The following is a 17,513-nucleotide window of genomic DNA, read 5'->3' on the forward strand; positions in this document are numbered from 1 at the left end:
CAAAATAAAACACCAAAAGGGATGGCTCTTAAATCTCATTCCCAGTGCAATATTCATTGTAGTTGCAATCGGGTGTGCTGATAGAGCATTGAAAAAACGACTGCTGTGTTCAAATTATGGCTGTACTCTCTACTAATATTTAACATCATTAGAAAATCATTAGAAAACCATCATAAAACCTGGGATTATGACCAGAGCATTAAACACAATGATTATTCAGTGTGTTCCTTCTCCGCTTTGCCTTGGAAATGAGATTTGCTCTACTGCGGCTATGTAGGGGAAAAGTAAGAATATTTTTCATAATTACTGTAACATTTGAAAAACATTGGCTTGCATGAATTACTATACCATTATGCGGTTGTGTTTGTCTGCCCAAAAGCGAAGTTTTCAATGAGGCTTTGCATGGGATATCATTAATGCATTTTCATGGGGGCATCAGCAGGAATAATGGCAATATTTTAATAAACTTTTACCTCACAAATCTTTACCAGTCATGAACGTAGGAGAGAAACTCTGATTAATAGCAAAGATAAAAAGAAATGTCACAAAAAAATATTCATTTTGTTGCATTTGGCTGCATCATCACTTCCATAACAGACTGCAGTAGGCTCTGTCAAAGGTGATTGGACATGAGAGGGACAGTAACTGCTATGCTGTGGTTAAGCCACAAACCAGTGCAATAACGGATATTAACTTAAGAAAAATGCCAGTAACACTTTAAGTCCTCCCATTTAGCATTTATCAGCAGTGTACAAACATTTCATAACATACTATAGTGCAGCTGTTTGCAGATAAAGGGTTTATTAATTATTTGTCAGCTAGTATAACTCCTCCTCTGGGCACTCATAAGTGGAGGCTGGTGTATAAACAGATAATAAATGAAAATATAGTAAAACACAGTTTCAATAACACAAAATATGTCTTCATAGGACAAGTTATAATTGCTGACAAATACTGTACATAATAAACATTTAAAAATGTCCTTATACTATATCTGCTTATAACCACATTATAGTGTGTATGACAACATCACAGTGTGTTATAAACTATTTATTAAATATTTGCATATTGCTTATAAATGCTTAATAAGGGGACTTAAAGTGCTACCAAAATGTCAATGAATAAAAACATACCAAATCTGTTTTTTCAGACAGCAAATAAGAGTGCATATATTCTACTGTACTCTGATGTACTACTGTACTTGAAGAAAAGGAGGGCCAGTAGTGTCAGAGTTGAGTCTTTACTTTTTGGGATTTCTCGGCAGCCCCATTATCAAGAGCAGCCATCAGCACAAAGATAAAAGATCCTAATGGAGCTGGCCCTGGTGGAGATGAAAGGTGCAGAGATGGCACACTGTTATGAATCTCTAATGCAGCCCATGTTTCTAAGGTAATGACTGACTCTCAGGCCCCTTTCACAGCTTCCCTGCTTAGGGCTCAGGCGATAAAGGTCTCCTATTCCTTGTCACTAAGTAGTAAGGCAGCAACCCCATGACCCTTGCTCTCATTGGTTTTGAAAACCATACTGAAAAGATACATAGTTTTAAAAAAAAAAGCATATCTGTGTCTACTGTGATTCATGGCTTAAAAAATCTGCTTAAAACAGTGGCAAGGATGAAAATAATACTCCTGGTCATCACTTAATTTAACTTATGGTCCATTGCTACCCCTCAAATACTGTAAATAATTGTCACTATGATGTAATAAGAAGTGGCAGATAGCATAATTCTGGTGAATTCTTACTTTCCTAGAATTGCACAGACAAGACAATAAATCTTTTTCTTACTTTCAACTGCTGAAGTATGCTTGTTCTACAGTAGGTGAAGACTGTGAACAACATAGTCTCTGTGGGTCAGGGTGAACAGAAGGCTAATGCAAGAGCAACTCCTTGTCAAGCTTTTCAGAGTAATTGAACTGACACTTATGAGAACCAATGTTCTTTTGAATGCATTACTTGGCAGATATTCTGGGTTTTGTCCCTTAAACTTTGCCAGCAAAAAATGATGCCCTTTGAACAACGGGGGGAGGTGAAAATACATAGTAAGAGAAAGAGCAAGTCTTCTCTCCAGTCCCTTTCACAGAAACTAATGGATTGTGAGCACTTAATGCATTAATCAATCAATATCTCTCACTGTACATCAACAACGCGACCAAGTTATGAATGACCTTTGTAACAAAAAAAGGACACTTTAATGCACACAAGATTGCTCCTAGGTTAGTAACTTGGGCCCGGTTTTTATCACGCATGATTACACCTTCACACGGCAGAGGGCCATTAACAGTGCACTAAATATACTGAGGTTAGTCGTTATACAATTTGCACATGGATTTGCTGGAGGTAGTGCAAGACTGTAACCTACAGTGGGTTCTATTGTAGAGAGGCCTTATTTAATCACCTGCTACCAACTGTTTATTGTAGCATATTCTTCAAGAAATGAAATTAGAAATATTCAATAAGGGTTAACATCCACTTTCTACATCATATCGAGACCACCAAATGTATTTTACCTCTTCTGCATTATAATCCACTATAAGTAGCAGGCTTGGTCACCAAGCAACATGAGAATTGCTTTGGCTTCCTCTGAGAAGACATCATGAAAGGTAAGTGCTCTTCTTTGTAGAATGGCTCAAGCACTAATTTAAAGATGGTCCCTATCTCTAGATAAAAGAACATGAAAAAAATGCTCTCATTTGAGAGGAATCATTATAAGTACTGGGGTATACTCCGATGGTTGCCCATTGAAAGTCATTTTCAGTGTTACTCCACTGTTAAGGTCTATTGAATAATCAAGAGTCAGTCAGATTTGCAGCTGTTTTGCATTGCTGATAGTGATTCATGGCAAGAAAAATAACTTAAAAACATGCATTGTCTTATTGTTTTATGATGCTAGAAAATACAATTATTTCCATGACTACAAATCTATTCATTGTATTTTCAAGACCTCGTGGCAAGACCAATCCATTCTAATAATTTATCGTTGAATGATTAGCTTCTTTAAAACTGATAACCAGAAAATATAATGATTCTCTTATCAGGGCAGAAGTGGATGACAAACAAAGCAGAAAAAGGTGCCTTTCTTTCATTATCTTTATCTTTTTAATAGTATGGATAAGGAAGCATCACAGGCATGATTGAGGATGATGATGATGGTGATTGTTGGGGTAATACAGGATAGGAAGAGGCGAGGTTGAGGTGGTCATGATGGGGGGCATGTTTCTGAGTCCCTTCCTCAGCACTGGTGGAGCGTGGAAGTGAAGAGTGGAGACAGAGTGGAACGGACAGGAGCTGACTGCAGAGAGCCAGAGAAAAGAAGAGCCCAGAACAAGAGCACAAACTAATGCTATTGTGGTCAATGCACAATGGCTCTTGCAAAGTGACTGCAGAGGACCCTTAAACAAAGAAGGCATTGCCATTTGCTCTTCCCCACCCAATTAGATTCTTTTGCCCAGTTTAACATGACAAAAACACAGCCCATTTTTCGTAATTCTGGCTGCCATACTGGCCCCTGTGCCACCTTAAATCTAGTCAGCCTCAGAGTGCTGGGCTGCCTGTTAGACTGACAACAACTTGTGACATGGACTCAAACACATCTACTGTGTTCTCCATTATACATCTCAGACACCAATATGTGCCCCATCTCACTTTTCCCAAGTGCTTGAAATATTCAACATATAAATGAGAGAAACTCATTTACAAAGCACCCCCAGTCATCAGGCAAAGTTAAGGTTCACCCTTCTCAGTTTTTACAGAATTTCACAGAAACATACCAGGATTCTTTTTTTTTTTTTTGAAAGGAACAGATCAATCCAGATTTTATGTCCCCATGCAACCAAAAGTTGATATGTTTCCTGCTGCAGGAAGACACTTTTCATTGTAGATTACGGTAAAAGAGGTCCTCTTGAGACAAGCACAGTTCAGAATGTGCTTCTCGTAATAGAAAATGGAGATAAAAATGAGGGAAAAAATGCAAATGATCATATGCCAGGAGTCCCTCAAAATTATAGTAAAAAAAAGAATTAAAAAAATAGTTTAACTACAATGTGTTTGCACTTCAAGTGTTATTTTTGTGATTCTGTTTCACCTGAGTATTTATATAATGGATTCTTAATAATAGATTTTTAATGTTTGTTTTTTTTTTAATGCTAAATAAACACCAATAAATTATTAAATAAAGACTAAAAATAATGAGCCCTTTGCGGCGTACAACTATGTTTTAATAATCATCATTTGTAACAAAATGTTAAATGATGCATCAAGGCTAAACAAGATGTTGCTGTGATGGTGTTGTGAGGAAAAACTGTCATTAATGCTAGTTGTAGTCCATTTCATACATTGATAAATAACAAATTCCACACCATTATTCCTCTCTATATTTTTTAAACCATCCACACTGTATCCACTCCATCCACTGCTTAAAATAGCAATATTCAGCATGATGTAATTAGAGAACAATTTTATGTTCAATAAAATTAATATGTAACTGCTAAACATTTTACACTTGATTTTCTCTCCTCACATACATGGGTTGGGTTTTCATTTGCCGCTTATAAGATTAACGACTCATCACCAACCTCTACTACAACATGCAACTAACAGCTAAGGGAAGCTCACTGAAATGGTTGTTGCTCTGTCGCATACTTTCAGATTACACACCTGAGTATTTCTGGACAAACATCAATATACTCCTTTCAAACTAGCAATTCAAGTCCATGTATATCATTACATTACAACTTAAAAAAACAAGTCCATCTGCCTCCTGAGTGGAAACTGGAAAATCTTTTTATAGCAGCACTTGGTCTTACATTGCAGACCAACTCAAAAGGGGACCGAAATTGCATATCCTTCCCTCTTGACTGTGCAGCGCAGCGCAGCTGAATCGACTTGATATGCTCTCCTGTATGCTTACTGAGCAAGTAGCATGAAAATTGACCTTTGCTTGCTTTCTAAACAGTGGATTATTCATCTTAATGCTTCAAATTGGTCAGGGTGGGTTTTTCTGCTGTTTCCAACATATTTGCCTTCTCTCTCATATTACTATACAGTACGTTTGCAAATCTGGTTTTAAATGAAAAGAATATTAAGAGATTCACAAATGAACATGCTATGAAATATAAAACACTAAAAAGGTATAACACACTTGTGAATTGCAACATGATTTAGAAATCATCATATAATGACTAAATATACAGTAGTTATTTTTGAAGGCAATGAGTAAAGCAACTGGAAATTCAGCAAACCAACTTGCACATGTTTTATTTCAAAAAGTCACCCATTGCTTATTATGTAAAAAAACAACTTTTTTTCTTCTACTGCAAGCGGAGGGCTACTTATGTACTGTGCTGTTTTCAGTTTTAGTAAAATGAACACTGTGACGTCTGTCAGCCAGGAATACACGTGTAAACTTTTATTTCTTTATATCCATGTTTTTGTCACAGGATGCATGTGTCGCCAGACAGGCAGTTCTACTGTGAGCAAGTAGTTAAACAATATTGCTAGTACATAAAAAAAATCTGCTGTTGGTATTTGAGGGATTGATTATGGGTCCAAACCCCAGAGCTTTGGTCCAAATCATATTGTTTACTAAAAATATTTTTCCCTTCCTATAGACAAGGTGGAACTTGATCTCTTTAGTGTGCATTTACAAATAAATGCCTGGCATCTCATTTATGGCATCTTATTTATTTATACTTAAATATAATTCATAATTATGCTCATCCAAGCTCCTTTGCTCCAAATGCTCTGCGTGAAAAACATATCCACAGCCAACTAATAAAACAGTAGTCTCAGAACAGTGTTTCCAGCCAGACAAAGAGAGACTTTGAGAGATAGGCCATTCATTGGACCAGGAGGAAAACCATAAATCTAACTCAGTCAAACAGTAAGAATGTCGAAGATTGTTACAAAACAAATACTATTTTGTCTTGGATTGTCACTAGGCAGGCGATTCCATCTGGTTAAACAGAGCCGGACTGTTGGCGCTCCCTCAAAATCTTGACTTCTTTTCTTTAACAAACAGTGCCTTCACAGGGGTCACTGCTGGCCAGTCAGCAGCCGCCACACAACAAGAGACAATGATGTGATGATGATACTCATCAACCACAGTGTTCTTTACAGCATTTCCCAGATCACCAGTCTCACCGGGCTTTAGGTTTACAAGTTAATTCTCTTGAACTAGGCAGACACAAGCCCCAGAGAATCTCTGTCTGCGGATGATACCCAGTTATCTACATAGGGGCCAATATGAGAGGGTGGGGGGCAGTATTTCTGAAAACTAGTGCAAAATATTTTCCAATATCTGTGGAAAGTTCCCTTTCATGTCGTACACTACCATCACTGACATACAGTAGAGCTTCCCACCCACTCATATTATCCTTTTGTGTTTTTCACTAAACTCATCCATTTCTCTTCATCCACCCTCCTCTCACCATCCTCAGGTGGTGTGTAGTGTACTGTCAGGCACAGCGTGAATCAATGACTGGTGCTCACACCCACAGGTAAAGGTTAGAAAGGTTCACTATTGAATTATTTCTGTACTTCTCTCATTGCTGCCATCTGCCTGGCTGCTTTTAGTTGATGTGGTTGAGGTACTGCAGGGGACTCTTTTTGCTAATGCATTCAAAACATGGACGCATGTGTGTGCTTCGTGCGTGTCCACGCATGAGCATGCTGTACTGCATTATTTTTTTTTGTTTGTAAGGATGTTTTCTTCAAATGTAACTAATATAAATTTGCAAATTAAGCAACATACACACGCATGTACTTACACACACTCTGTTCACTACTCATGCCTATCTATCAGAGTGGATAATGAATCACAACATCTGTGCTTTCAGCCAGTCTTTGTTTCATCTGCCCTCATTCTAATGGAGCCTTCAAAGTGTGAGGGCAACATGCTACTGGATAGGGCATCCTTCATTCTCTGGTTTTGTTTTGCTGTCAGCGAGGCCGATCGTCTCTGCTGGACCCAGGGGTGAACTCATCCATAGCACAGATCATGCTCTTTGATCCTCCAGCTCTCTCGGGTGTGGGGAGGCAGGGGGGGGGGGCACAAACAGTCTTATTAAAAATGGCTAAATAAAACTTTCCTAGCCTCCACTCAATAGTTCCCAAACTTTACCCCCGCTTCTTTTGAATCCTCTGATGCTGCCTATGGTCAAATTGAGCTGCCTAATTCTGACAGCGAGCAGCACTGTTCACCCAATACCAAAACATAGTAACAAATGAAGCAATCTAAGTGTTTAACAATTTATTGGTTCTAGTTCTTAAACTACCTGGCATACACTTGCACTACAATCAATATCATAGATGAGAACGTGCTGGGTGTAAGATGATAATGTAAGCCTTAGGGGGAAGTTCAACTAAGTATTGTGTAGAAAACTTATGAGAAAATAAAATATCAAAACTACTATGTATTAACAGTAAAAAAAAAGAGAGACAATGTATCTGCACTGTTTTGCAGTGCATTTATGTGTATAAAATGTGCTGCCTATGCATTTTTTGACAAGGATAATCAACCAAAGTGGGTGTGTTGGTTGTGTGACACTCACAACTGGCTCTTTGTGATTATAATTATAATATTATAATAATCGTTGACAGAACCTGCATCATATTCTCTAACAAGAAAAGTCAGCCACTTGTATAGGACACTCACATATGACTGCACTAAAAATAAAATGTTGAATATGAAAACAAAACATTCTGCATTAATGAATCAGCCCTATGCTCTATCAAACACATTTCATTTAAAATCAGTCACTATCTCATGTCCCTCTGTCTAAAATGGACTTGTTTCTCCTTCACCTCATGTACCTGTATGACAGTGACGTGCAGGCTGCTATAATTAAACCCATCACAACCATTATGTCTTTGTCACCTAATCTATTCTCTCTTCCATTGTCTGTATCTGTCTGTCTGACCACAGACTTCCCGCCCTCAGCCCTGACTGGCAGCCCCTGTGGAGGCTGTGGTCACTCCGTATGAGTGACATGAGGGGCAGCAGGGCTACTGCATTACCTCCCTCCCCTCCCTCTGAGCTCCCTCCTGATCCTGCAATCCGGCACCTCACACCACCGATCACCACCTCTGCTCCAATATCCAGCAGCAAAGCCTCTAGGCCTGAAAATAGAACTCATTAACACGTTTAGTAAGTACAAATGAGATGACTGTCTCCTGATGGACTGTCTATCTTTTGGATCAGCTTTCAAGGAGAGTGTCTGGTAATGACAAGAGAGAGGGAAACCAATATTATAATGTGCTGCCAGTCTCCTCTGAAAATGGGCTTGATGACAGAGAGAGCCTCTCGCACCCACACACGGCCTGATTCTCAGTGTGGACACCTATGTGTGTGCTCATTTATGGGTATGCGAGTTTGCAAAATAAAATCTGGCACATATTTACACCCACATGGCATAAATGACAGTGAAATCACACACACAGGGCATAAAACATACGGAGCACACACAAGGTGAAAACAACATGAGCAAATCTACCCAAGTACAACTACTGCATTCAAAGGTTCATGTCCTATTTTTAAAGAGGCTGTTACTTTTTCAGCATGACTCGATTTGTCCTCATTGAATTGATCACTTTTCTGATCAACTCTGTCTTTTAATCTATAGACACCTGTTTTTGACATTTATGCTCCCTCTGTTCTCCTTTAGGCCAGAAATGTTGGGCAGGCTGGCAGACGAGGAAACAGACTTTACCCACCATCCAGCCCAAGGGGCTAAGCTAGCCAGTATTTACAGAACGATGGTTCAGTCAGGAGAGGTAGTAAAAATCTGAACACAAGACATTTTCATTCACAGCCTATCCCAGAATAGAGTGGTGGCTTTCTGGTCAATTTGCTATCACAGGATGAGCCAGCAGAGGAATCCAAACCAAGCCTGTCCATAAAGCAGAGGGTACAGGGAAGAAAAGACTTGCTTGTGTTAGTTAGAGCAGCAGGGTCATATGAATGCTGATACACAACTGGAAAATATATAAAGCCATCATTTTGGCTTTTTAATAAACGTCTGGTCTTTTGTAATATTTTCAAAATGAAAAGTAATGTATTTATGAATTTCCTGGCACGTTCTGCGGACAGCAAACAATTTCCTATGCTGCCTAGATGCCCTTCGGACAGGGATTAGAAGGCAGGCGACTGACGGAGGCCTGACTGAGCTGCAGGCCCTCTGGGGCCCTACTCATCCAGGCCCGCACAGTCCTCATCCTCATATCCACTCTGCATCACCAGGGCAATAACAGCCTTTATTAAAAGCGCATTGCAGCAGTGTCTGTCTATACAACTTACTTTCAGATTGGCCATAATGTGGCATGTAGAAGGGGTCTGGTGGTTAGGGGCTACAATATCCTGTTTCTGGAAAGGTTTACTTTGCATTTTAACAGACATGAATAAAGGAGGACATTCCAGAAATGGCTGCCGTCTGTTTTGCTCTTGTCCGTGGGGAGAAAAAGTTCAGACTATGGCCCTTGCATGCCATCAGAGCGTGGCCTGGCTCACCTCTGATTTTACCTGGCTTTTACAGCTTTAGCCTAGCCACTGGACATACAGATAGCTTAAGTATGATAGCAGGGGAGAGTCAGACCCTGTTAATATGCCACATGAAAGTGGTTAAAAGCAGAGAATGAGACAAAAGGTTGAAGGCATGGTTCAATATAGTGCATTGTACATTTGGTAAAACCATTTTAACAAACTGGATGTTGACACATCCTGTCTGCCATCATTGAAAACATGTGAGCTTCAAGGTGTTGAGTAAACTCTAAACTATGAGTGATTTTTCTGCATTTGCTTAATTAGTGTATTTTTCCATGTCACAACCCATTCTGCATGAGTATCTCAAGAATTATGCATGAGGCACAGAGGGAGAGGGAGGCATGTGGGGAGGGAAGAGAAATGCCTCTGTTGTCAGGACAGGCCTTGCTATTAGGTGTGTGACCCTGAAAGCGCACCCCTTTTAGCAAAACAAGCAATGGATCTCATTTTGGATACCACTATTATGCAGTAATTTGTATGCATCCTTTCGTCTCATTTCCATTTAATAATGCACACAGCTCCCCTGCCCACTTTCTCAAACTGGTCATTAAAAGTAACGCTGATCTAAACTGGAGGCTTAAGTTCCACTTACAAGCTCTTGGCGGTGTGGTGGATGAAACAACTGCAGAGTCAAAGTAAGATACCCCCCCCCCCCCCCCCCCACACCGCCCCCCACCCCTCCCACCTCACCCCAAACCAGTCTTCTCCCTTCAATACCCAGGCCTCTATGTCTACACAGACGAAAGACAATGACTGGTGGCTGCCCAGGCGGCCCCAGCCCCAGCCTTCTTCTTCCCAGCCTCCTAGGCTCACAGACAGGGATTTCCTCCTGCGTTGAGAGCCAAGCCGTCACAGCCCAGCGATCAAGGGCCTGCCATCTGTGACTGAGGCAGATTTACAGCAGGAGCTAATCCACACTGTCAGCCTCCATCTTTGCTTCCTCCATACACATACATATAAATACCCACACGTATGCCGCCACTGAAAAATACAAATATTTTACAAACCCTTATGAAATGTTCCCTTCTGAATTTCTCTCTTTTTCTCTCTATTTCTCATATGCACATACACACACACACACACACACACAACAAAGCAAATATGTCTTGCAAGAGGGCATCCACCCTTCAGTGCAATTTAGCTTTGCCCTTTTTAAAAGCATGATCTCATTCTGTTCTATGCTCAAAAAATAACTTAAGTCGATTAAATGTTAAGAAATGAGAAACCTCAATGTGTCATTGAGCTATATGCCCTGGTGAACATCGCTCATATGAAATAGGGTCATCATATGCTCAAGTGTCACACTAGCTCTCACACACAAGTTCCCTAAACTCGTTTCCCCCCACTTCCTTCACGTCCCTTCCCCATTGTTTCCTCTTATTCTCCATATCTCTGTGCTCTCTCACACACATACCCATGCAACCATGCATCATGATCCTTTCTGTTGACAGTTGTCAGCACTCACCATTAACCCCTACACCTGACATCAACATGACACTAGGTTTTAACTTTTGTCTACAACCTCTAAACCTAAAATAAATCTTGTCCTCGTGCCATTAAGCCGACTGTCCTCACAAATGAACACATAGGGGGAATTTCAACATTTCCCCCTGCCTTTCCTTATGTATTTTTTTATATATATCCGGTAATGAACGGATATCCTTAAAACAGTGCAGAGAGTTCATTGGTTCAAGTCAGTGCTGGGCTTTAGTCAGTGATCTCTGCACACAGGCCAGCTGTGTGGGGCTGGGGTCCCTCTGAGGCCTCCTTTGTTTCCCCCCCATAGATAAAGGGTTAAAGAAGACAAATGGAGGCGGAGCCACACAGCAACATGCCTAAGCAGCACATTTTCAGTATGAGCAAGAGTTAAAACAATGCCAGCCTTTTATTCCTGCGTTAGTCTAATTGGAAAGAAACTTAATTTCTGCTGTCCTTGCTCTCCTCCTCAGACATCCAGCCCAGAGAAGATATGTAGCGTCAAATCCCTCTAGTCTGTTTTTGCTGCATCCTCATAAGATAAAATATAAAACACACCAGATCACATGTGAACTACCCTAATTTCATACCTGTCATAGAAAAGTATCGGTTGACTTCACATGGCTCAAAGACGTTATTGTGTAAAATAGAGAAGTGAAGGAGATTTTTTTTAAAGTAGCTTGACAGTAAGAATTATGTCATGCTACCATTTCTACCACCTCTCTGTATAATGTTGTCTTTAATGATAGTTGTGAGCTTTTTTTGGGAGGAAGTGGGGGTGGGGGGCAGGCAGCATATGTGTTGGGAAAAAATCCCAGGCAGGCTACAAGCCCAGCACCTAACACAAGCAGAGAACCACTCACAGGATCACAGCACAGCAGCAGGCGAGGGAATTACTGTCTAGGTGACCCAGAAATCCAGGGGCAACTTTGTTTTAACAAGCCAGGGAACGTTCCACCACTTTAGCAACTATGCCTCAACCACAAAAAAGAACCATGTGCCACAGAAGAGCTAGCGGAGAGGAAATTAAATATTACACTAGGAGGGAATGGTTCAGCCCTAGTGCAGGGGTGGGGCTATGAAGTGGACTGAGGCAGTTTATGATGCTGGAACAAGGCATTTGGGGTGTGAAATGGCACTGCAGAAGTGAGGTTTTAGAGTCAGCAATTTTAGTCGAGTTAATGATTATAGACGAAGAGGTATGATTGTTATTGGGATAATTTGATCAAGGTGCTTAGTCTTTTTTTTTTTAAACACTTAATTTTTTTCCTAATAAATAATTATGGTCATATTTACTGTATTTGTTTTAACAATGATCACCTATCTGCAGCTTGGTGTAAAAGAACAATGAATTTTCTTTATCCATGTCATAAGGCATATAATTATATGAGATGCAGCAGCTCTGCAAATTGCAAGGGAAAGGCAATAACAGCAATCCCAATAGTCACATGCCATCATTAAAACACACAATCACACTATTAAAACATGAACTCTAAGTTAAAGTTCAGTTCTATTCTAATTTTATATTTTGTTAGATATAGTGCTCTGTTGGAATAGATGAGCTTTATAGTAATTTGATGAAGCTCTGCAGGGGAGTTATGTCTGTCTGCATGTGTGTGCATGTCCACTGACACATACAGCCTCACTACACAGGCCCATTACTTAACCTAAGGCTTGCATCCCCTCTCTCTGGTGCAAAAATGGGCATCTAGCACATCAAAGTTTAAACCAGAAAAAAGAGATGGATAAACACATCTGCTGAGAAAAAGAGAGAAAGAAACATGTATTTGCAAACAGCACAACTCCTCCTGTCTGAACCAAAAAAAGTAAATTCCCAACCCCCCAACCCTTTTAACCTAAATGGCCCTTCTTCTTGCCTTTGCATGTTCGCTTGTCCACTGTACTGTAGTCATTAACATATTTGGAGTGCAGCGAGCAGAAAGCTTAATTGTCCCTAATTGCTCTGCTAAATATGTTCTCTAATGATTTGCTTCAGATCTGTGACTGCCTTTTGCGCAATTTCCCGGCCGCTGGCTTCATTATCCCTGCCTCCTTGGAACAAAGCGTCTTCACAGGCTGGCCTTTTTTTTTCTCCCTACATAACACAGACAGCAAGTATGTGTGCGAGGGCAGTAATGGTTCCCTCTTGGAGGGATACACAATAGAGCCCCTTTGTCAGGGCACAGGAGTTAAAGTGATTAGAAAACCAAATCTCTGCTAAGAAAGAGTGTTAATTGACCACAGCTCACTCTTCCTAATCAGTCCATAATAAATGAGCAGTCTGGGCACTTTGTTTTAGTCATGCTACTGTTGTTGTAGCTGCGTCTGTTTTTTGGTGTTCTTGTTGTTGTTGCAGCTGCTGCTGTTGTTCGACTCCTCCTTCTCTGGCCTTAATGCTCTGTCTCAATATGTCTTTAATGGCTGAAGAGGACAGCTCCATAGTTCTCATTAACAGGGACCTCTGCATTGACTGGGGAAGGCAGGCTTTGCAGCAATATTTTGTGTAAATGATATGTGTGTAAAACACCTAAAATTATCAAAATACATCTGAAAAATAAAGTAACATTGTTGTAGTAAAAAAAATATTGTTAGAATTAAATACATTTTTCCTTTGAATGATGTCCTCTCTCCTCTATGTTTTTTAGAGTTTCATTTTGCTTTGTCAATGTAAAAATTACTTTGAGTCCAAAAATAGTAATGTATAGTTGAGTTTTATGTCTTGTGTATTTCAGTTATGGCTGAACCGCCTCTATCATCTTTTTTGAACCAAAACAGCAAAAAGTATGAAGAACATAAAACACTACTCAAAAAATATGTATAAGAAAAATGACCAATTTCGAAAACTCAAGCATATAAAGTGACTCAATGGAGCGAATGGATGTATGTTAATGTGTGCAAAGCAGACAGAGCGGCATAGGTAGAGATCATCAGCAAAAAGCAAAGACACACACACATAAGAAGACGCTAAAAGAGGGCCACAGGGGCAAGTTCTGACCTGTGTCTGAAGAGGGGCATTTGCGAATGGTGAAGATGGAGCTGAGGTCCTCCTCCTCCTCTGGCAGACCTTTCTGCAAGCGCTGAAGCTTCCTGAGGCTCTCACTGCGCTGGTGCTTCATGGAGCGCACATGCTGGATCAGGTTGAGCTTGGCCTTGGTCGAGTAGTTACACAGCACACAATGGTAGTAGCAGGCATCACCCTCCACCGCGTTTTCGTGCTGCTGCAGGTGCTGTGGGAGGGGATGGAGAGAGAGAAAGAGAGAGGGAAAAAGAGAGAAAGAGGTTATTGTAGATGGCAGATAGCTGGCTAGGCACCACCGACTCACTTTCACTCACACAGTTGGCAAATGAACAAATCAATTCCCAATCACAGCCCTGTTGTTTAACATCCAGACCTCTTCCACTTCAGGACAACTGTTTGGACTGCGCACTTTGTCTGCGTGAGTGTCTGTATCAGTGGGCTAACAGGACAGGAGAGGCCTGGGAGGCACGCAAATCTCAGGAGCCCAAGGGTGGGCAGGAATCGCATCAGCCACCCTTCAGAAGCCGTGGGTCTGCAGCCTCACAGACAGAAGGGAGCATTGATCCCCTTCACTCAACAGAAGCCTCCCGTCTCTGAAAAGGAAACTCCAAACATCTGCCTGTTTCACGCATGGGATACTAAATATTGATCATGGTGAGTTAAATCCTCGCTCTCTTATTGAGAAAGCAAGGCAAACTCAGTTGGTGGAGAGGCAGGAGGGGGACTGAGTGCATTCTGAAAGAAACTGGAACATTCCGCAACAGGAGGACAACCTTCAGAGGACAGGAAATCAGCATCAGTATTGACCTGTCAACCCCAGCACTTCCTCCACGACTCAACAGCAGACCTAGTCCAGTCTTCAGCCCGCTCTCTGCAGTGTCACAACATGCCTAACACCCCGTAGTGACACCATACCACCACAACCTCTTGTCACACCACAGAGCCCCAGTCTAATTACCTCCTGCACAGCTCAATCAATGATGCAAGGCCAAGACAATATGGCTGGGCATGGTGTGAGCAACAGGGTTATTGACCATTATCCTAAAGCATCACACTGACTGTTTCTACATGTTTACAATAAAAGCCCCAGACTCGGTATGGCCACTTGTGTCATGCCTGTCATGTGCTGCTCCTATATCAAACTCTGGAGTCTTGCTGTGGATTTCTGTGGCTGCAATCAATGTCAGTCACCAAAAGTTTTCCTGTTGTTACTCTTTTTGTGGCCTTCATGTCCTCTGTGAGACACATTTCTTTAGAAGTGAACAGCATATTGTAATATGTTGTCCACAATTGTTTAATTAAGGCCTTAAAAAAGACTGAAACACAATTGGAAAAGTGAATTAATGCTCCAGGCATTAACACATGCAATTTCTAACCAGGTAAAATTCACTAATCAATATTTACCTGCATTGAGAATAACCTAATTACTCCCATCATTAACAATGGTGACAGCTTTTAATTGTGATTAAAGTTGGGTTTACTCAGTATTTATAGTCAGGTTTTATTACCAATTATTGCATTAAAAGAGTAAAAACCTCCCTGTGATCATTTACCTTATAAATCATCCACATACTCAGATAAAGTTTGAGAAAACTATGATTTATGAAGAAGAAACTGAACTGTCTGTTCTGTTCTGTACTGCATGGCTGGCTGGCTGGCATTGGAAACATTAGACATTTAACCACATTACATCTAAATCAGGTGTTGACAGGCTGGTGAAAAACAATCATAACAATATTATACCTCCCTAAAATGCTCTTGTCCCTTTCTCCTAATGTTTAATTTTCTGGCAATATTGTAATATTGCTATGGGGTTTTCTGAGCTATTGTATTTCATTCTGTTTAGTTTCATATTTCTCTCTTCTACACCTAAAATGTGCATTAAGACACCGCTTCCAGGAAAAGGAATAGGAGTTTTTTTCGCACCTCCTTTTTGTGAGCCCCACAGCTCGGTGTAATAGAGTTATTAGGTGATTGTAAAAGGCTCTGTGTCTCTGTGTGCCCTTCTTTCTCTCCTCGTTTTAAGCCATCCATGATGTCATGAATAGGTGTTGCTGGATATTGTGGGAGCCCTCCTCCTTCTCCTCCTTTTCCTCTGTGCACAAATATTGCATCAGAACTAAGGTAGAGAAACCTGAGAGACAGATTCAGTTATAGATAACACCAAATCCATCATGCTAACTGCTTTTAGTCATAGCAGATGTCTTGAATTAAAAAAAGAGAGTTCTTGCCGCAAATGACTCAAGGCTCCAAAAATCTACAAGAAGACAAGTTTAAAAAATGACAGCACCTGACTGAAACTTCAAAGCTAGTCTCAAGAGGTAGAAAAAAAAATCCTGGGAGTTTTATAGTTTCCCATAAAAAGCCCAGGGTTTATATAGGAGTAAACCTGAGACCGCCTGCCCCAGAATCGGCCATAATTCACTATAAACCTGACTGGCCAGGAAGATGGCCTCAACAGGGCCAAAACTGACTTGCCCCACCGCTTGTAGCTTTGTCTACTGTGTCAAACGGTTACACCTGTAAACCACCACTTTCACCATCTCTGCACTGGCCATGACCCAAGGCAGCTGGGGGCATTTCAGAGTCAGTGAACAAGGTAAGAGATCAAACCAATGAAGAGTGATCAGTGAGGTGGCCCCTGGCTCATTCAGTATTCCAGTGAGAACTGAGCCAAAATGACACCACAGTGCCAGAGAGAGCAGAGTATGCTCATGAGAACAACAACCTTCTGATCATCAGACACGTAAACTTTCTCAAACATGGATTCTCATTGGATTCCCTTGGAAGACAGAGAGCAAACAGAGTATGGACACAGTACAGTCGCAGTCTAGCTCACACGCACATGCATATGTACACACTTTGAATGTGAAACATAATAATGCATGAGACAGGGCCTATGTCTGTTTCCTATGAACCTGCAGTGAAGCCCCTAGTTGATAAATCACCTCCAACTGGAGTGCAGGAATTTGGCGGCTTAATGAAAAAGTCATGTTGGGCTGGAAGGAGTTGGTCTGCCTGGCTCTGGGGTTTCTAAGCACCCTATCGAGGCCCCAACAGAGGGGGAGCTGTGGAGCATAATAGGGGGAAGCTGGCTGGATCAGAGGCATGGACTCAATACCGCTGAACTGTCTGGGAATTTACAGCAGCCATATAGGAGATTCAGCTGAGCAAGTGTGTGACAACAATTGGGTATGGGAGACATGCTTGTATGCCTGTGAATGTACTGTATGTGTGGCCTGATCTTACAGATAAGATTACAAAGACACATGAATGATGTATTAAATTGTTGTAGTGTTTTAAAGAGAGAAAAGAGAGAAATTCCTGTCAAAATGTACTTACTTTGCTTATTATATCAACTGATTTTGTTTTCTTTAATTTGTGAGTTGTCAGTGTCCTTGGCAGCCCACTACTGTAAAAACTGAGGTTGGTTAGATGACCCGAAATGATACTTAACTATCTTTGTTGTTTTATAGATGTTAA

General features: G+C 40.8%; 1 protein-coding gene across 5 annotated transcripts in view; it reads right to left on the minus strand.

The window, feature by feature from the left end:
• zfhx3b (zinc finger homeobox 3b) overlaps nt 1–17,513 on the minus strand; it is a 346,552-nt gene that overhangs the window by 49,261 nt on the left and 279,778 nt on the right. For all 5 annotated transcript variants that reach the window (XM_067589268.1, XM_067589255.1, XM_067589264.1 and 2 more), the window contains one exon: nt 14,007–14,238. In XM_067589268.1, coding sequence (XP_067445369.1) covers nt 14,007–14,238 — 232 coding nt within the window. The remainder of the gene's footprint in view (nt 1–14,006; nt 14,239–17,513) is intronic.

The sequence above is a fragment of the Thunnus thynnus genome, chromosome 1 (assembly GCF_963924715.1).
Source record: "Thunnus thynnus chromosome 1, fThuThy2.1, whole genome shotgun sequence".
Classification (NCBI taxonomy): domain Eukaryota; kingdom Metazoa; phylum Chordata; class Actinopteri; order Scombriformes; family Scombridae; genus Thunnus; species Thunnus thynnus.